This window comes from Fukomys damarensis, unplaced genomic scaffold, assembly GCF_012274545.1.
Source record: "Fukomys damarensis isolate Sample0158 unplaced genomic scaffold, DMR_v1.0_HiC HiC_scaffold_21, whole genome shotgun sequence".
Classification (NCBI taxonomy): Eukaryota; Metazoa; Chordata; class Mammalia; order Rodentia; family Bathyergidae; genus Fukomys; species Fukomys damarensis.
Window position 1 is genome coordinate 21,195,784 of NW_022900933.1, and position 22,185 is coordinate 21,217,968.

The 22,185-nt window shown below is 39.2% G+C and overlaps 1 protein-coding gene and 1 pseudogene across 36 annotated transcripts in view; both read left to right on the plus strand.

The window, feature by feature from the left end:
• The window catches only part of Nrxn3 (neurexin 3), a 1,525,607-nt gene that overhangs the window by 1,331,886 nt on the left and 171,536 nt on the right, over window positions 1-22,185 (plus strand). For all 36 annotated transcript variants that reach the window (XR_004518320.1, XR_004518321.1, XM_033766713.1 and 33 more), the window contains one exon: window positions 17,150-17,321. Coding sequence is in view for 34 of the 36 variants with exons in the window: in XM_033766713.1 (XP_033622604.1) it covers window positions 17,150-17,321 (172 nt within the window). In the remaining 2 variants the exon portion in view is untranslated. The remainder of the gene's footprint in view (window positions 1-17,149; window positions 17,322-22,185) is intronic.
• LOC117287182 lies at window positions 18,803-18,940 on the plus strand (annotated as a pseudogene).

A 22,185-nucleotide genomic window follows, 5' to 3' on the forward strand; every position in this document is an offset into this window, starting at 1 on the left:
AAAAAAAAAAAAAAAAAAAAAAAAAAAAAAACAATCCAGTGAGGCTAAATGACTTGTTCAGTTCTACTTGACTTTTATATGAAGCAATCCAGGTTTAAACTCAGATTTTTTTGGATTTCAAGTCCATAAATAACTATCTTGCAATTCTAGTGTTGTTGACAGCATGTACATTGAATTGTCTCTTCTGTCTCTATCCGTAGTCTCTACATATTCACATGGACTTGAAATCCAGTTACATTAGAAAGCCACCTCATACTCTTGTAATCTAATGCAGTTATTCTCATAGTTTTTGTTGTCCTTAATTTGTTCCCTGAATGCTTTTATAGTATTCTATTCTTCCTTAAAATAGATCCTTGGAATTGTGCTCAGTTTTCACCATTACTAGTCTTCTTCCTGCTCCCCACCTTCTCTCCTCCTTCTCATCCTCCTTCTGCTTCTTTTCCTGGTCCTTGTCTTCCTTCTTTTAGTCCTAAAAAATGAACCCAGGGCACTCTCTCAATGAACTGCATCTCCAGGTGTTTTCATGTTTTATCTTGAGACAGGATCTCACTAAGTTGCTGAGGCTGCCTTCAAATTTGTGTTCTTCTGACTTCATGTAGCTTAGCACTCCCATATTGGCATGTGCCTATATTGCTCTTCTGATAGGTATCTTCATCTATTTTCTTTCTGAGTCTGACAATCTGGATAAAGAATATTCGAAAGCTAGAAATAGTTCTATTTATTTTGGTTTCAGTGTGTAGTCCAATGCCTTATATACAGTTTGTACTCCGTATATTCATGCCGAATGAATAGCTAGACTAATCAACAATGCTAGATGGGACAGAAGTTTCAGAAAGGGAATATACTGAGAGTAAGGATTGGAACCTCAGAGTTGTGAGCTGAGAGATATCAGGTTGAAGAGCTTAAAACGAGCCATTTGGCATCAATGGAATCATTGGCATTGAGGAATAGTTTCAGTAGATTTTCAACTTCCAGTGCAAATATTGTTTTAGAACTCTGGAAACTCTTTGCTTTGCTTTCTTTGTTTTTCTCTATGCTACAGGAACCTCCTCCTCCTAGTGCTGCTTTCCTGAATATCAAGGTATTTAAGGCAAGCAGTAAAACCCAAGTGAGTCCAAGGCACCTGTTAAGGGCACTGATTTCTATGATGTCTCAGTTTGTTAACTAAATTGCAGGTTGTATCACTTGGCCAGCAACAGCTGACAGGCAACCCTGCCTGAACAAGACACATCTCCAAAATGACACATGCACTTTAGTTTCATTAGAGGCAGTGGTATCATTGTTACTTGGTCCATCACAGAAAATATGGTGATTATATACATCCCTGAAGATTTCAGGCTGACAGGATAGTTGGACTGCACTGACGAGTCTTGGCTGGTACACTGACATAAATGACAGTGTGGCAGATTTCTAAGCCCCTCAGCAAGGACGTTGAAGCTCACTGTGATGTGCCATGGGCTTGCTGAAATCGTACCAGTCAGGGTTGTAATATCCTTTGCTTATAAGTCATTTCATTTTCCTCCCACTAGTAATTTTTCTTGCATCCAAACATCCAAAAAGCCAATACAGAAGCTACATGTTGCTAAGACATTTTCAGCAATCAGTACAAACAGTGGAAGTTACTGGGTAGCCAGAGGCAAGTACTATGCTTCTCAGGACTTTGGAGATTTCAGAACATATCCCTAGCTTCAAGTAACAAATCCTCTCTAGATACTTAAAAGTCTACCCTCCAGATCCTCTTAAAAGTCCCTCCATGTTAGTGGGATCGCCTGGACTGAATTTAACCCTAAGAAGATATGGTTTCCCCTGCTATGAGACAACTGCTGTTTCCTGAAAACAAACTACTGAGGTAACACTTCCTGTAACTTTCCAGTCCCTTATCTAGTTGGTGGGGATTGGAGGAAGGCCTGCACATGTCTGATGTGCGCCTCTGTCTTTCCACATCTTAGGGTTCTTCCCCCCTAGCTGAGGCACATGTTCCTGTCTCATCTTGGCAGAAAGCTGTGGGAAAGGAAGACTAGAAATACATATAGGAAAACTGATTTGGGGCCAGGCCCAAATCTTGTCACAGACTCATTCTCCATCCAGCTCCATAAGCAATAAAGTTTTCTGGCTCGATAGTCTGTGTCTATTTCTCAATTGCTTGAAATTCAGAATGGAGAGGGCTATGATTTATTGGCCCACTTAAGCCTCAATGTGGTAGAAGAGCAATTTTGTTTTTCTAGCTCTTATATTGCAATGAACATTTTTTATTTATTTGACCGTCTGTTATATAACTAAATTTTTTTTTTCAGTAGAAGTCTTCTACTCAAAATTAAATGGTAGGTCCTTCATGAAAGCCAGGGCCTTCATTAAATTTTCCTTGATAATTACAGCCATACAGATATATGAACTCAGAAAACTAAAAGAGTATTTATATATAATTTATATATACCTTTCTCTACCAAGTGGTCTGCTGTTGTACAGTTTTCAATTAATATATTTTATTATCATCATCTACTAATACTGTTGTTTATTGGCTAAGTGTACACTTACTATTGCTGTGACTCTGAGTCAACATGAAGGTGGCGACCAAAATTTACAGTTCAGAAAGAAGTTTATTTACATATAGTCCTTGTGAGGCTGTCTAATATGGATAGATTCTCTTTTTGAGCCTCAGTCCACGAAAAGTGCTTCAAACTTCAGCTGAGCCATCTCTCTGCAGAAGCAGTTGGGTCATTATACTTTGGCAGGCACTTCAGATGTGTTTGAGATTTTATGATCCAGTCTGCTTAACTCATCCCTTCACAGGGGAAGGGAACTAAAATTTCTTGAATATCCTCCATTATGCACCAGGCACCTGCATATATTGTTTTATTTTCATAACAAGCTTTCCTGGTAGATAATATTTTCCCAATGTCAAAGATAAAAAGAAATTGAGTCTAGGAGAGTACATATAATATGGCTAAGAATGTATAAGAAATGATAGAAATAATAGATATTAAGTTTCCTTTCCAGGCCTGTCTTACTCAAAAGCCTACAGTTAGTATAGTATATTAAGAGTTAAAACAAAAACAGGAAAATCTACAAGGGGCAAATACATAATCCAAGCTATGGAGTATAAGAAAAATTGTGCTTGTCCTCATTTTTCTTGAGTCCCTTGGCCCACTCAGTCTATTTTTATTGTGGTTTAGAGAGGTTGTTCCTCATATGGTGACAAAAGTATTTCCCACTCTTGTGTTCCCAACTATTCAACCAAAAAGTAGAGAAAACTTAATGATAAATGGCAACTAACACTCAGCCTTTTCATCTGATAAGCAGTAGGGAGTGATGTAGCCTGTCTCCTATGTAAGAATTTTTGCCTTGCTCTTCTGGTCAGCTCTGGTTAATTTTCCCACAGAATTGTTAGCCTCATGTTGCTAAGTTTTACCAGCTTTTCCAAAAGAATCTAGAACCTGAGTTTTAAATATTTAAAACTATTTCACATAAAAATTATCTAGGGTATTCCTAAAAAAGTAAAATGGAACCTATGTACTCTGGATTTGTAAGTTATGTGTTATGCAATGCAGCTAAATAAGTATCCACTGAGAAAAATAGCTATCAAACAAAAATCAAACTGAATATTATTTTCCATGCTCTTGCAAGAATTGTATCCTCCAGATGCAGTGCCATTTGGGCCTCTCTGTGATAGACATATGGCTCCTTGTCCTTTGTCTGTCCTTCACAGTATGAACATGGCATCTGCGAACTGAGGGCACTCTGTTTTTGATGCCTTGAGCACTGTTTTCTGTGAATTCTCTGGGTAGACCTGGCAGTCTGCTCTACAGAGGTGGCAAGGATCATGGTCAATTCTTTGGCATTTGATCTAGAAATGCATCACACTGTCTACTAAGGAATGCATCTATGATTATAGTCAACTTTCTGAGATGTTTGCTTCTGAATATTTGCCTGTAGAAAGTTTTTGGAAGTCAGTACTAGGCAATGTAGCAAACAAGAATTCTACATTTTAGGATTTGGAGAACTATATTTCTGTGTTCTTTTAGATGAGTCTTGGTGGATGGGTATAAGTGGACAGAATCAATGTAATACCCTTATTACTTCCTTTGCTCTCCTTTAAGTTCTCACTTTCTTCTGACTATAATCACTGAACTCACAGGCATCACTGAGCACATTCATGACCAATTCACCACAGCAAAATAACTGGTAGCATTATTTGAATAATGTCCAAATAGCCTCAAAGCCTCTGGCTAGTGTCAGGGATAAGCACCACAAACTATTGCCCTTCTAAATAGATAAAGCTGTTCTCCTGCTGGAAGAGAAATGCCTACAGCAGAAAGTAAGAGTCGACAGGCACATTTGGGAAATAAAGGATTTTACCGATATTTATTTTGAGTCTATAGTTTCTAAATCCCATAAATGTAATTGTGCCCTCATCAAAGGATCATGGGCCAGGGGCTGTGGGGAAGGTCCTTTGGGCAAGAGAGAATATTCTCTAAGATTTAATATGTTCATAAACCTCAAAAATTCTTTCTCTTCATTTACATTAGCTTTCCTGTTGCTGAGACACAATAACTGACACCCACAACTTAAAAAAAGAGGGGTATGGTTTGGCTAGTGGTTTGGGGGAATTTAATCCATAGACAGCTGACTCCAAGTCCAAAGCATCACGGTAGGAGAACAATGTGCAGCAAAGACATTTAGGTCAAGGTGGAGCTTGAGCCCCACACTGACCAGCAATCAGTAGTACACTGAAGGATGAAGAAGTAGGAGGGCAATGAAAATGAGAGTTTGTTATCTTGGGTATTTCAAAGGTTAAAGTCATGCTTGATGGGAATCAAATGGTTCCAAATGGTAACCAAACGACCCCTTGATGAGGGCACAATGACATTTATGGGATTTAGAAACTATAGACTCAAAATAAGTATAAAAAAATCCTTTATTTCCCAAATGTGCCTGTCAACTCTCTTGCTTTCTACTGTAGGTATTTCTCTTCCAGCAGGAGAAGAGCTGTATCAGTTTAGAGGGGCACTAGTTTGTGATGCTTAGCCCTGGCACTAGCCTGACACTAGCTGATAGTGGAGTGATCTTACCCATCTCTAGGACTTCAGTTTGAACCTATTCCAACTAAAGAAGCAGGTTGAGGACCTTGGTAATGAATTGTGAGTGTCACTTCCACGTCCACATAGCAAGCTATCCTCAGGCAGTATAGACCACCTGGCAATTATCCTGCAGGCTGTTCAGTAGACTATGTGAAATAAGTTAACAGCTGTAGCCCCTAAGAGGTCATGGCCCACATTTTGAAAAGCATAACAAAATCCTGTGCTTGAGTGTTGTTTGCAGAGTGCAAAGTGCCTTCACCATTGGGGGAGGTGTCAGCTGAACTTTTACCAAATACTGTGTATGAAGAAGAACTAGCAACCAGAAATGCATTTTATTCCCTCACAATTCTCATGGTATAATAAGAAGAAAGAATGTCTCCGTTAAGAATCAACATGGACATGAATCAATACAAACAAGTAATTTCATTGTTCAGTGGATATTAGAAAGATTGTGGGGTAATTGGAGGATAGATCTGGTTAATTAAAGATTGCTCTGGGAAGGCATGTATATAAAATTGTTTTCGTATTTGTATACATATGCACATGGGGTAAGGAAAGATGGACTCTTACCTGATAAAAATCTCTTTTCTAAATAGAAAAAAAGCAGTTCATGAAGCTGTGGAGTAGGCCAAGCCAAGGAAATCTGTCCTGTCTTTGGGTGATTCCCCAGTCAGTGATCCTAATGGCCAGTTTCATTCTTGAAAACTCCTGCTGACTCTAGATCCACCCAGTCTTTGTTTCACTCTGAAATTCATAATTTGTTATGAGTCAGATTTGTGATAGGTTTATTCTCCTGAGAGACCTTCTAGAGAAATGAAAGCTTGGGATTCCACTGACTGTCCTGCCACTGTGCAAGGGCTACATTTGAACTGGACTACATAGGTATTTGATAACAGAGAGAGACCTGGGTCCTTCTGTGCCTTCTTTGTTTTTCTTAAAGGAAAAAGAGAGGGTCAGAGAAAATAACTTCTGGGTATATTAAGTTGTAAGGTGTTCTTCAAGCTCACATAAAACTGTACTCACTAACACACTTACATAGGCACACAATGTCTTTGCAAATCTGTTTCTCTAGCTCTGTGTTCCATAGGCTTTAGATGAAATTATTTGAAATCTCTATAATGATTTGAAAAATTATAGCACACCATAAAGGAAAAAGAGAATAAAGAATGTTTGTGCCCTTTAAAGGTTATGATGGAAATGCTTCTTTGTCTTATGTGTGAATTCATTGCCAATATCCTGGATAATTGTGTATCTGACACTCTGACTAGCACCCTGGGGGCTCACAGTGCATTCATAGGATGTCGTAGAGGAATGATGACATCTTGCTATCCCAAGAACATTTTCTTCATCTGTCTGAAACTCAGAATTTTGTAGGGAGGCTGAAGTCAAGTAAATGAAAATTAGGAGATGTGTTCTCTGATTGTTCCATCAAAAGAACATATAGTTGTGAAATGATTCTCAGTGCTGGTGTAGCAGCTCTTTTCAGAAGGTATCAGTTAGCTCCTTGTGACATGTTTTCAAGTGTTTGGCTTGGGTCACCTTTACTAATCTCATCATGCCCGAGGAAAAGCACTTTTCATCCTTCTGCTTGGATGTCCAAGTCACTGGCCCCTGCAGAGGCTTTGACGCTGTCAGGAGGTCGGCAGCCATCCTTCCTCCGATGAATTGTAGCTGTTTAAATTTCACTTTCTTTCTCTTTGTTGCTTTTATTATGGTGCCGGGGGTAAGTCAGAATCAACCTTTTGAATTAGAAATGCTGATCTGATCCAGAGAGAACTTATTGTGGTGATAGTTGACAAAGAGGAGGACCATAAAATACCACTGGGATGAAACGCCTAGCGGCAGCACTATCTCCAAAACACTTGCACCCACACCAGAGTCCCTGTATGCAGACAGGCATTGCTGATATATTAGAGTCTCCTGGCCATTTTGTTTACAATAAATAGGAAAGGAAAAATGAGCCCCTGTTTCAGTGTGTTCATCTCAAGATGATGACACAGTAGATTCCCCTTGCGGGTAAACCAAGAGAGCACAATTAATCACCATTTATCACTCAAGTGTCTTACAGATGCATAGAAGCCCTGGAGACTGAGATATTCATTGAGTTGCAATGCTATTCTGTTTTCTCATTTCACCTAACATAATAAACTGAAATTCTAACATCACGGCGATGTGTGCTATCTTTTAGAGACTCAAGCTTTTCACATGTACATGATTTACCCTCATACGACTAGATAAATTTTTGGAAAGAAATGTCATATCATTATAATTTTAATAACTTACAACTCCGCTCCATCTCCTCCATTACCACACTATTACTAGCTACTATCATCTTTTGCCAGAAGCTTCTAATTTATTTTTCTGCATCCACAGCTGACCGCCTTCAAATAGTATTATGTTAAGTTGATTTTAGTATCTGGACTACCCTCAGTGGGATCCAAGACAGATTAGTTCATGTTTAATTGGATGAGTTGTTTTATAAATATATATATGTCTTGTCTTTTTCTATTAGAAGTGTACTTTATTTGCCAGATAATAGTTGAGAATCAGATTTATTATGCACTGGTTACCAACTTGCCTGATTGCAATAAGAACGAATACCTCCCCCACCCACCCACACCAAATAATAGGAAGTGGGCTCATTACATACAGATAGGCAACAGGAGACAAAAAAAAAAGCTTAGATTAATTATCAACCAGTCCTTTAAGACTTATAAAATCTGTCCTGATTGAATAGAACTGTAAATGAGTATACCCTACCTGCACTGAAGTCAAGGGGAAAATATTCTCCCCTGAGTTTTTATCTCAGGGGCAGTATTACTACAAAGAGATGGATTAACGGGGGGCATCTCATTCTTGGAAAGACAGGAACAAAGCCTCTTTACTTGAGGATATTACATTTCCTGCATAATGTATGTTATTCTTGAGAACTACAAGTAGAAAAAGAGAGTGAATTGGATCTGTTCCCGGGCACCTGAAATAGTTGAACACACAGGTATAGGACAGCTTCTCCATTTGAACCTCCCACTCTTATTTAAGTTATTCTGAACACTTGAACATAAACTGTGCTCAAGAATTTATTTATTTTTTTCTCTCATTGAGTTCATTGGTACATTTTAGGTATACAGTACAATTACGTTCATCATTGGGATCTTGTGCCTTTACATGACAGGTCTTGGTTCTCATTTTTCCCCTTACCCCTACCCTCCCTTTACCCCAAGAATTTAAAAACAAAATACATAGCTAGCCTTAAGTTGTTCAAGGTACTACAGTAGGGCTCAGCTCAAATTTTCAGTAAAGGGTGAGAGAGTAAATATTTGAGGCTGATAGGCCACATGATCTCTGTTACAGCTACTTGCCTCTGTGATTGTAACATAAAAGCAGCTAAGGACGGATGCATAACTGACTATATGTAGCTGTTATTTAATAAAACTTTATTTGCAAAAAGGTCGAAACATTTAGATTTGTCTCAGTTTGTTGATCTTTGCTCCAGGCCAGTTTGCCTCCTCCAATTTATACAGTATATCCCTTCCCAAATGTAACAGAGAAACTGTCAGAATCTACACTGTTTTTCTTATGACTACTAGGACTGAAACTCCCACTTCTGCAATATGTATGTATTATTTCTTTTTATCTTTAAACTGAAGAATGGTGTTGAGTTTAGACTAGTGTTCCTGGATGGGAGTGGCTAAGAACACCTTACCTATTAAACCAAGAACTCTTGGTTGGTGTTCATTCATCTGGAGGCCATAATGTTAACTTGGCCCGTCTCTTGGAACTTAGGTAAATAGTAAAGCACTGTGGAGAATCACTAAAGGTTTCTAAAGGGCAACTGGTCTTAAGGGCAACTGGCTGTTTGCTGTTCTCTTTCAGAAGGCAGCTACTGCTCGTTCTTTGCTTAGAGTACTGGCTTCTAAGAGAGTGAATTTCTGCTGTGTAGCCCATACAGAACTGATCATGTATTCTCATGAAAAATGACTAAAATTATCTAATTTGAAGTAAAGGGTCAGAGACAGCTGTGCTAGGGCCGAAGCACCGGGAGACTATCTTAGGTACCAATATCAGGGAATTAGTAGGAAGAGGACACCAAGATCACACAGAGAAAATAGCACAGGTGGCATTTTCTGGCAGTGTGAGCTTGAATTTCAAAGCAACACCTACAAAATGGGCATCTGACCAGCACAGAGTATTGCTCACCTTGTGCTCTTGAGACTAGGCCACAATGTTAGACCAAATGTGTAAAACAAAGAACATGTGTACACTTATGTATGTACCTTTGTACGTATCTGTAAAGTGCACATATATTATGGGCATGCCTGTTTAAGGTACAGAAGGATCTTGGCAGAGAATGCGTCAAACCATATGTGTAAATCTAGGTGGAATAGTTTCCATCATGGACTGTACGCTTCATGGAAGTGTTTTGAGCCACCAAAGTTTTGTATTATCTGATGCAGAATTTCTTAAGAGCTGTAATTAGTATTGGCCAGATAACTGTTGTGAACTGTTGGATATTTAGCAGCATTTGTGGTCTGAATTTACTCAATGCAAGTGGTACCTCATTTGTGACAATCAGAAACATTTCTACGTATTGCCAAATGTCTTTGGGAACAAAATCTCACCTCCAGTTTAAGCCAGAACCCTGGTGGAATTAAGAGATTCATGTAAGAAATGGTTGGAAAACTTGCATGAGCATCCGAATCACCTTAACGGCTTGTGCAAATACAGATTGCTGCACTCCTGCCCAGAACTCCTGCTTCAGAGGGTCTGGCATTAGGCCCAAGAATTTGTATTTCTACCAAGTCCCCAGGTCACTCTGATGCTGAAACTTCTGGTCTCAGGACCTAGTTTGAAGGGGTTTATGAATGTGTGAGATGTTCTGGAATAGTCCTAGAGGATTTGAAATGTGTGTTTCCTAAGTTTGAAGGACTGCAATGTTGTTACCAAGAGCACAGGATTTAAGGTCTCTGCTGAGGCTGCCGGGTGGGCCCTCACAGATGTGGTAGAGATTTTATGGGACAAAGCAAGGCATTTATAGAAGATGGTAGCCTGCACTGGATTTCACTGAGCACTGCCCTGCCAGCTGTCACCTGAATCCTGCCAGGAGACTGCTCCAGATCTTGGCATAACACTGGGGTTCCTACAGAAATGAACTTTAATTTTTGCCTTGCTTGGAACCAAGTACCTTAATGAGCCAGTATAACACTGGGGTCTGTGGAAGAAAAATGGATGTAAGAATGATTTGAAGGACATGATGACTCAGGATGGCTTTTTGTGACTGGTGACAAAAAGAGCTGTAGCTTTGAGTTGCATCTTATTTATTTGCACCAATTCCCTTCCTTACCCCACTCTTTCCTCTTCAGGATAGGGTTGCTGTTGTCCTAAACCGTTCTCCATTCCTTCATATCCTCCACCCCCCTTCAAATTTGCTTAGATTTGGAAACAGGGCTGTCTTGGGCTATTTATCAATCTTATCTCTCTTGGCCCTCTGCTAGTATTTCAGACTGTTGGATCTAATCCGCTTTAATTGATTGACCTCATGCAACCAGACATCAGCTAAACACAAGGTGAACCACATCTGCAGCCCAGAAAGAGGTGGCTACAGCTTTTCAGGGTGGACACCAAGGTCACTGAGGCCTGTACACATTTAGGAAAACAGATTTAGTTTCTAAGCCATTTAACACGAATTTTCTAGGGCCAATCTATATGATTCTGGAGATTTTGCTCTTGGATAGGAATTAGTTGTTCTTCATGCAGCAGTGCCTGTAGGGAGCCTGCAAAGACCTCTGACTCATCTGCGGTGCCCAGTCCTCCTCACTGACATCCTCACACTTATCACCACCTACACCTCCCCGTTAGCATCAAGGTTACACCATTCTTTTAGAGTACATCAGGATTTCACATGCTATTATTCATTTCCCTCAATGACGAGGAGGCAGAACAGGTCTTGTTATTGTTGTTGTCTTTGCACCATTTTTCGCAGTTTTATTCCGAGAACTTGAGACACGTTGAAGGATCTGCTTAACACCACATACGTAAAAAGATAATGGATCCTTAGCTGGGTCCAGGCATTCTGATTCAAATCTCAAATTCGTTTAGGGCCCAAAACAGACCTTTGCATCTTCCCTGACCTTTGTGCCACAGCTACACTGAAACTTCTGAAGGGAAGGGGACAGGGCATGTTCAAGAAGAGATAATAAACTTCATAACTGGGGCCCTGTCAGTTGGGTGGTGCCCAAAGGGCTCTGTTTCTGTCTTAGTTTTCTTGAGGAAGAGACCTGGTTTCTTCCATCTCCTGGACTTCTCAGTAGTGTGTCTATGTACACAGGAAGTGCACACTTGGTACTTATTAAGTAGTAATCATCCTTTAAATGGAATAAGGAGACTGTGACATTGAATGCATAAACTAATGACAGTCCCTCAAAGACAGCTAATAGGTACTAACTGTGTTCTACTAAGGGTAGATTGATTTGTCCCAAAGAACTTCAATAAATTCTTCCCTTAGCCAAAATTGTCTGATAAATCGAGTAAATTATACCTCATCATTTTGTATTTTATAAATTGTATTTATAGAGCAAAATGATATAGTGTTTTATTGCACAAAATCTGAACAAATTATCCATTAACTATTTTATCTTAGCATAGTCAAATCCTATTTAGATAAAATCATATTAATGATATTTTCATTCACAACCACTCATTTTAATTCATTATTCATCTATTTATCTGTCTGTTTATTTAAAAAATATTTACACCTGTTAGAGTCCTTACATCTTAAAGACCCAAAGTTAGGTTAGGAAGACAGGATGAGTAAGTTAGACAGATATAAAGTATATGTTATATAATGTGAGTGTGTGTGTGTGTGTGTGTGTGTGTGTTTGTGTTTTTGAGATGGGGTCTCACTATGTAGTTGATACTGACCTGAAACTCGCTGTGTAGCCTAGGCTGGTCTTGAACTCAGTTATCCTCCTACCTCAGCCTCCCAAGTGCTGGATATACATATTTACATAAATTTGATCATGTGATGCTTAGTGATATTTTGGTCAACAACAGTTTGCATATATCACAGTTGTCCTGTATAACACCTAGTGACATCATAGTCATACTAGATAGTATAAGTACGATTTATGATGTTCACAAAACAAGACACATTGCTCAGAACAAATCCTGTCATTAAGCAATACACAGTTGTATATAAATTGCAACACCTAATACATGTAACTGGAGCATAATTCAGTGGGCAATCTGTGAATTTTTTTTTTTTTTTTTTTTTTTTTTTTTTTTTATTTTTTTTTTTTTTGGTACGGGGGATTAAACTGAGGCCCTTGTGCTTGTGAGGCAGTCAGTGGAACCACTGAGCTTAATCCCTGGCCCCAATCCATGAAATTTTGAGCCAGACAGACCTAGATTATCATTTTCATGTGAATTTCCTAATGGGTAACTGAGAATTTGAAGATAATTCTATTCAAAAATAGGTACTGAGTAGCCAGGCAGCCTAGGTTCTGCTGCAGTAACAAATAGCCCCAAGCACTTAGCAGCACAAAGTGACAATGCTTTATATCTTAACATCTGCCATGCCCACCGCAGGCTGATGTGCTGTCATCTTCACTGATGGATGCAGACTGACGGAGCAGCCACCAAGGAACTTGCTGGGTTCATTTGCTACAGCAACGAGAGAACTCTAATGGGTTTCACAGCAGCTATGAAATATGTAGCTCAGAAATGACATACAATTTATTAGTCAACATTGGTCTCTTGGCCCCATCCATCACAAGGGAATCCGGAAAGTCTCACTGTGAGACCGTAATAGGGAGAACTAGAAAAGTGTGGCTAATGGTATCACTGTAAAGAGTGTGAAGCAGACTTTGAAATGGGTGCAGAAGACCTTCCCAGGGACGGGAACATGGGAGGTCTCATTTGGATTACTTTCTTGTTTTGCTGTCCTTATTTTGTTCATGTGTTGAGTGAAGACATTGTGAGAGAAGCCTAGCAGTGACAATAATGAGAAGTACCTCCATTGCACCTTTCCCAGGCATACGTTTGAAAATCTCAGCTCTATGCCTGACACCTACAATTTTCTGAAATAGTAGGTGGTACATTCTGCCTTCCCTGGGGGCACACCGGAATAAGAGAGGAGATAGCCTTTGAGGAGATCTTTATTCCGGAGGATTTCTCTTTCCCCTGTGCATTTTTGCTGCTGGGTTGGTGGCATATCTTGGTTCATCTGAGCAGCGATAACTGTAATGTAGCTGATCGAGAATCAGAAAGCTGGAGCCAAACTAATTTGAGAAGCCAGGTGGGCTCATAAACAGTCATTATTGATGAAGAATGACTTACTGTATTGGCTATTCAAAGACATCTGTTTTCTCTACTGCACCCTTTTTTTCCCTGAATGCACTTGAGGATCTTTTGGTAATGTCTTTTGATTTACCACTTGTCTTTGTTTTTAATATCAAGGAAAATCATACATTGAAGCGATTGCCTTGGTAGCAACTTTAGTGGTGATAGGTGTGGAGTTATTAAAATTTATAGCCATGCTGTTTCTGCAGCTTCACTTTGCTTGTCTTAGAGAGTCTTACAAAAGGCACTAAGCAATGGGGAAAGGCAGCAGCTACCAAATTGTGGCAGGAAATCAACCTTGCAAAAATTTTATGTTCTGTTTGCTAAAATTTACATTTACTTTTGCAATAAATGCCTTCCAAACCAATCAGTCTTTACTTACACAACTCCTTCCAATGGCACCAAAGGAAAGAGGATTCAGATATATTGTAGGCCAGAAGTAAGCACAACCCTGGGGCATGGGCTTCACACCTATGTGTTCCTCCTCACAATGATCTTAAGGGTAGCAATTGCTTCTCTCTCTCTTTGTAGATAGAAAGGAAAAGTTAAATCACATGCCCAAGCTCATACAGTTTTGAGTCAGAGGTGTTATTTGTACCGTGTTATAATTAAATCCACATCTATCCTATTGAACCAATTAACTGTTCCAATAATCACAGATCATTATTTATGGTCAAATAATTAGATAGCCCTTGCTCCTGATTTCATTCATCTCTTACATTGGTATAATCTAAAGTAAAATGCATCATACTGGTCATATTAATTCATCTGTGTAACAGCTCTTTGAGGTACATACAGCTGGTGTCTTTTTGAACTGCATTACCAAGAACATGGCTAAGAAATTGACCCAAGGTTAATCAGGGATGAATCCAAAGCTTGTGCTTTTCATCCCTCATATCTTCTCTTCTGTAAATACATGAACCAGTGGAGTTTACTTTGATGGCAGCTAAGCAGGATAAATTTAAGCTTGGACAAGTATATGGGTATTTGCCACAAGGCTTCCATGACTTATAATGAACTGAAACAAAGCAGTTAGCCACAGATTATAATGCCCCTGTGGTCCCATGACAAATGACAAGGAGGTTGCAGTAATGAAATCTTATTACTGTGAATAAAGAGACCAACCACATCTGAGGTCTAGCACAGCCACATTTACCATTGCAGGAAGCAAAACGAAACATCTGGGTAAGGGTCTGCACTGAATTTGGCAGTGTGCTAACAGGATTAAGAGGATATCTCCAAAACTGTAATTGCAGTGGCACATGTGTGGTCCCTAGGATAAGGATCAAATATTTATTTTGGCAGAGATTAAATCCTTCCTTCCCTGAATCTATTATGGATCTTGCAAAAAGTCTGCCCAAGAATATATCTTGCTGATCACCCAACTCAGTGAGCCAGAACTGTACTTTGCCACTGCTATCACTGAAAAGGCGCAGAACACTGGTGCAAAGGTCTCCTTTCTCCCCCTAAAGTTGTTCTCTATCCATGATTAATTAGTGACTCAGAGGTGACTTGAATCACCAGCAGCAGTCCTTTCCAAGCATCTAGGATTTATGTAGTGGTTTCTTGTTGAAGAACAGTGGTGCAATAAACAGCCCACGTTTGTGGGGTGGGCAGAGGAGTAATGGCTCCTGCCCTCATGGTTTCTTAACTTATCCAGTCCTTTTATTCTGCTAAGCAGATATGACTCAGGCTATTATAGCCTTGCTCATTTAGGTATGAGGGTCTGAATACACACAAACCCACCCATGCACCTATACTGTGTGAGTGAATGTCAGTTCTTTGAAAGAAAGCAGAAAATTCACGTTGCTCTTTCTGAATTCCTTGAGAATCGATCAGAAAGTATAAATGGGTCATAAGTTATTAATTATTAATAATTAATTGTGAGCATGAAGGGTATAAGAGAGAACCCATGATCAGTTTCATTTATCCATGCATCATGTTTTAATGCTTGGTACTTTGTTTAGTAGAGATGTAAAGATGAAACAAAACAAAACTGAGAGCAAATAAGCAGAGATTTCTGAAAGCCTGAGTATATTTAGTTACTGTTTGGGAAGGAATTTGAATATCTTTTTTGTGAGAAACAAAATGCAGAAAATGAAGGCCTTAGTATGTGCTGTATACCAGCAGTCAAAGCACATAGGAAACAGCTACGCCCCCTGTATCTTGGCACCCATGAATGTTGACAGTAGCCTATGTTGATTAAGCTATAGTCCTCCTTTGGAAGATAAAGATTCCTGTCCATTTTTTTTTAATTGTGTGTGAGATATATTTATTCAGTAACAGACAAAGGACAAGATGAGGAAAGCCTGTCTTTCGGGAAAATGATTGAAATGTAGCAAGTGATATTGAAACCATGGCTCATCCCACAAGGAGTCTTAATGTACTCAATTTAATAGACATTTAATAAATATTGTGTTTATTATTGAATGAGAGAATTAATGAATCAATCAATGGACAAATTATTAAAAATGAGATTCAGTGGAATCTTTCCTAGAACTTAGTTTATATGGAATCTGGGAACATATCTTTCTCCTACTTCATTATGTTTTCTACTTCTTAAAGAAGCCAATAGAGGATAATAAAGGCTAATGAACATACTGTGACTCAGTCTTGTAGAATGTCAGAATTACTACTGAATTTAATTAAAACTGAGGGCCTAAGCTATCACGATAAGTCAGATAAGTGGAGAAAGGGAGAAAGACATCTCCTTTATCTCCTGGCCCTCGTATACTCTGCAGTGTGGTGATACCATGACAAGAGTTTGAGAGAAACTAAATATATTTGATTAGTAGGGTCACTCTCATTTTGTTTTGTTGTGAATACTAATTCCAGCTCTGAGTCATAACCAATGTTTAAAGGAAAAGATTAAGTGTTTCAAGAGCATTGTATTTATGGTTCAGTGTTTGCAGGTCTTTCCTAGGAAGTGGATGATCTCATCACCACCGTTATCTCCATTTCCAGGAGCACCATTTGCATCGCCATAATGTTACTCTTTTCTAATTCATTGCAATTTCCCATTCCATGACTCTTTTCAGACCGTACACCTTTTTTTCTGCTCTGACGCATAAGCAATAGCACAGAATATTGCATTTAGCTTTGGGTTACCCTGAGGAGCGTGAGTGCAAGAGTGGGAAGGGTAGCAGCCATCTGATTCTGAAAAGCCTCCTCAGATTCATCACCCTTTCCTGAAAATCCCTTGGTATGTGGTTTGGGTATACAGAAAGTTCTACCAGCATCTGATCCATACAGTGTTATTCCTCTGCCATTGGCTCCCAACATTCTGTACCTTTCCCTGGGGCTTGATTGTCCCAAAACTGTTCAGGCAGGCTCACATCTCCTCCTAAATCTGAGTTAGGAAAATGATTTAGGGTCCAGTGTTTTATTATCCTCTCACAGGAAACCGGCTGAATTCGTCTCACAGAAATGATCTTTCCAGTGTCAGTGCCTCGTTGTTAGGTAGTTCTGTCATTCCAGCCTTGATGTCCATTGAGGGCAATTGAATGATGTAACCTATGCAGTTCAGCTTGTGAGAGCAATTTGGATGGCTTTATACCATTGCTTTTTATGTTCAGGATGAAAGCCCATGGAGAAATACAGGATACTATTATTAACTTCATACTGACAGCTCCCTCTGGGCCCCTACAGGCTTATTGCTAGTTGGAAGATCAACTTTAAAGGGAGAAAATCTTGTGGTCAGTGATAACTATGTCTTTTGTGCTTCTTTATTGCAGGAACAGGGGAAAATCGGCGTTGTCTTCAATATTGGTACAGTTGACATCTCCATCAAAGAAGAGAGAACTCCTGTCAATGACGGCAAATACCATGTGGTGCGCTTCACCAGAAATGGTGGCAATGCCACGCTCCAGGTGGACAACTGGCCAGTGAGTGAGCATTATCCGACAGGTACATGTTTTAATCTTAGTACCACATTTTCTCTTTCACTCTCCCATTCTCACTCCTCAGTGGTGATTTTCTCATGACTATCACCCCAGCATGTCATACTGAGAAAAGCACACATTCATGCTTTTTGTATTAGAGTATCATTCTCTAGGACTTTATCAGCGTAGGGAGCTTCTGGAGACTTACTCACTATGCACTGAATATTTCTTACTAACCTTTGGCCTGTATGGCCTCACTGGCTCATAGTAAAGACAATGCTCCTGGGTGCTGCAAAGGAGAAGTGGTACAGGGAAGGGGCACGCTCTCTATGGGGAGCTATTCGCATAATTACAGGATAGCCAACTTGAGATCTGAACTTTAAGGTGCCATTTATTCCAGTGTGATTAAAGGTACAGTTATCCAAAGGTGGCAAAGAGAATCTCAAAGGATATTTACTAGACTTGGATTCATGAAAAGTCACAGGAACAGAGAGCAAGAAACCAAGAGTAGAATTTCTTTATTTGGCTGACTTTGCCAATACTTTTGCTCTTATATTAAGCATGTCTTGATTATCAGAGATTTGTCCTGGTAGTCATTTTAATAGCAAGCATGCTGGTGTGGGAGAGAGAGGGGTTAACCGTCCATTTAAATTTTATAGTCAAGGCACATTCAGCAACAAGCTCCCAGAGCCAGATGGCCACTGAATCAAGGGCAACGGGAGAAAAGGTTGACTTCTTTAAAGAAACCATTATAATAACCCCTTAGCTTTTCTTCTCATCTTTCACTTCTCCTAGGGAAAAGAGTTCCAAACTCTGATCATAAACGTACCAAAAAGATAAGGCAAAACCTTTAACAAAGGGCCTTTTCTTTACAATTGCATTGTTATCAGTGGATGGATGCAAAAAAAAAAAAAAACAAAAAACTCAGAATATTGCACATTTCACTGACGTGCGCCAGACGCATATCTCTCTCTCCTATGTTCTGAATGCCCCACAGTATTCTGCTTCTTCATGTCCTTTGCAATGGGATGGACACCGTAATAAAGAAGCACAAGTCTAAGAGTCATTTAGCTAATAATTTATCACGCTTGAAAGAAATCTTAAAAGTAAATTTGTCTGCCTGTGGCCCAGGACTCTTACATGGCTTTAAGGCTGTGATTATGTTTCGATGCCTCAATTAGATTAATTTTCTTTAAAAGCTAGCCGGAAATAATGATGCTGTTGTTGGATTACCCACTAATATCCAGAGTCTCTTGTATCTAGGCTTAAACATGTGAGAACAAGGCCCCCAAGTTATTGAGGGGTAAAGCTCCATCGACCCCTTCATTTGTCTTCTCGTTTTCCCACATGCAGCCATCTCAGCCATTTCTGAATGTCTCTTAGAATTTCTTACACTAAGGCGCCAAAATGACCTTATGAAGTTATCTTTGAGCACTTGAAAGAAGCTGGGGGTGCCAGCAGTTACTATGAATTCTTATCATCATCCAAATTCTCTAGACACAAATAATCGCTTCTCGGCCTTTTGGCTAAGATCAAGTGTAGACACAAATAGACTTGATTTTTTAAATGCTTCTCACTTAAACCTTAGGGGATGTGGTGGGGGATTCATTCGTCTTCTCGTTTCCCCACATGCAGCCATCTCAGCCATTTCTGAATGTCTCTTAGAATTTCTTAGACTAAGGCGCCAAAATGACCCTATGAAGTTATCTTTGAGCACTTGAAAGAAGCTGAGGGTGCCAGCAGTTACTATGAATTCTTATCATCATCCAAATTCTCTAGACACAAATAGACTTGATTTTTTAAATGCTTCTCACTTAAACCTTAGGGGATGTGGTGGGGGCAGGTGAGAGGAATCAGAAGAGCCTCAGATCTTAAAAGCTGTTCATTTGCTCATAGGAAAAATCAATCCCTCTCTCCATGCATATTATCATTGGCCCTAAAATTGCTGCTGCAGGGTTTGTTGTGTTTCCATTAGGAATTTTAAAGATTCTAAATTAATGTTAACCATTTGCCCTGAGCCAATAGAGGATCCATAAGTTTGCTGCCAGAAATGAGAAGACTTTGTGGTCATTTTAAAACCAAAATTATGAGAAAACCAGTGACCCTTGTGGTGCACCCTATCTCTCTGTAACTTTAGTTCCAAATTATGGGTTGCTCCCTATATGTTTTCAATACAGAATAAAGCTTTCTTTAATGGCCTTGCTTTCTCCTGAAAAATATTATTATCATTGGTAACTGTTACTTAGTAACAATGTATATTATTATTATTATTATTATTATTATTATTATTATTATTGTTGTTGTTGGATAGGATGAAGTACAGCAATTTTAAGTATGGGACTTCAGTCAGCTGACACATGGAGAATTATGTTTTATCAGTTGTGAAACTAAGACATTTGGTTTAGGACTTTGAAAAATGGCCTACACAGTGAAATATTTGATATTTGCTATAACACTTTAAGAACATATCAGGTTCTTTCTAATAAAATTCTCATTTATTACTCTATCTTGTTTGTTGCATAGGCAAGTGTTTATTATCTCTGTTTGATGATTCAGCTCCAAAACTTTCATAGATTTTTTTTCACCTCCCTCTGGTTCCTAGTCTGGAAAATGGGGATATTGTAATACTCTCCATAGTTGAAGTGAACTTTAAGTGATATGAACATAGTAAAATTCTTTTCATAATGTTGGGAAATTAAGCTGATTCTCAATAAATTGAAGCTGTGAGAATTTAGGTGGTATTTTAAATTATAACATGTGCTTATACAGATTACTTCAATTTGACTATTAAATAGCCTGAAAGTTGGGTAAAGTGGGTATTTTTGTTGTCCATTTTAAATCAAAACAGAGTCCCATGAAAATGTTAGGCCTTTCCTGTCGTCATGTAATATATGAGGGGCAGATTTGGGGCTAGATTTTATTCTCAAGTGAGGACAATTTCCACTATTGCTTGTTGGGAGCAATTTCCTTCTTTGTACCGGGCATTGAATATGGGACCTTGCGCTTGCAAGGCAGGTGATGGAACCACTGAGCTAAATCCCCAGCTCCTGGTTAAGTCAAGTGATGCAGTGGAAGTAGAGAAGGAACAGAGAAATCTGTGACTGGTTGTGATCCATTAGTTGTAAACACCAGTGCACTCTGACCATAGGCAGGAGAACTAGGCCTAATCAAAATTTCCCCCAAATTATGTAGAATTGCTCCTGACAATTGCTCTCACCTCAAATTGGAAGATTTTTTAAAAATGCATGATTGGAAATGAATGCCTTTCTTTTCATGACACCTTAGATTTCTGTCAAGGAGTGTCACATTTCAAAGGTTAGTTCCACACAAACATAGTTGTAGTGAGATGTGGAGTGAAAAAATTCTATTAGCACAAATAGTTCAAGCTGTCCTCCTTACAATGCCAGTGTGCTCCCATGAGGCGACTGAGTATTCAAAGGAGATATTACTTTACTTGGTTGCTTGGTTGAAAAGGGTAGGATGTACTAAATCAAGGACAGCATTTCAGTCCTGTGTTCTACTTTGCCTCCACTTCCTAGGAGTGACTCACTTTTGGGCCTTGGATACCTGATTTTCTGTCCTGCCTGTTCTCCTGTATGATTGAAAGTCTCCATTTATCTGAACTTCAAGTATCATTAGAACAATCTGGGAAAGTTTAAGGGATTTATTTTAAATTATGAGATTAGAATGACCTGTGTATCTGGTCAGGAAAGAGCAAAGCAGCCAACCTGGATAGACTGTCTTGACACAATTTCTGGAAAAATGATAAATCCTCTCTTCTCAATTCACTTTGTTCTGTTGAAAATAGTGAACTTCTAGAAGTCATAGAGAGAAGTTCATTTTTGCCACTCATGTATCGCTAATGTTCAAATAAAAATATAAAATAGCATCTACAAAATAGTCACTTAAATTAGCTCATTCTGAGGGCATACTCTCGGAAAATTGTGTCCTGCTTAACAGATCTGACTGGGACAACTTTGCATCAGGATGAATGGGCCAACTCTCAAATCTTCTCACTGACATTTATAGGATTTTATGTGCCTCTACTGAAGCAACCTGCTGTGAAATATTTAGAACCCAGCTGGGCACAAGGCATGTAGCACTGGCTCTTTTTGAATCAGTGAGGTCCCAAAATGGAAATGGTTCTATAGCAATTGGAATCTTATATCACTTAATTCTAGGAAATAGAACTCAAAAGCAGCTTTTTTTTTTTGAACCTGAAAATAGAAAAGCTAAGGAACAGGAGAGGGAAATAAAAGAAGAATCAGCCCAAAACTATCATCTAAGCACTGACAGATGTGCCTTATAAAGCCTCTGCTGTCTCTGTACAATGCAGTTGTGAGGATAGAGGAGGGCAGGTGAAAGGTGAGTCTAACATGAGGAATTAATTTAGTCACAGTTCTAGAACCCTTGGGAGGCTGAGCTGCCTGGTATTGTTCAAAACCCTTTGTCTTCTGTGTGTGGGTAGCCATTTATGCTATCAGGGCTATTAGAACCCTGAGAACGATGCAACAAGAGCTTTATAGACCACAACTAGGCTTCCTGAGACATGAAGACTGAAAAGCAGCTCAACGTGTACTGAGAAGAACAGGCTCTCAAGTGGCTTCTCCTTGATTTTGCATGTCAACAGTTGAAATGCACTTGCCTGAATTTTTCTTCATCGGTGTATTAGCATTCCACTACTATAATGAACAGAAAATTAATAGAAAAGGTTTATTTCCCTGCACATTTGGAAATTCCATGCAACTCTCTTATGCCTCAGGCAACTAATTCATACAGAGAAAAATATTTATTTTGGCTCATACTTCTGGAAGTTCAAGCCCAGCATGAGTGGCCCTATTTGCTTTGAGTCTCTGGTAAAGGCAACACATCATGGCAGAAGTATGAGG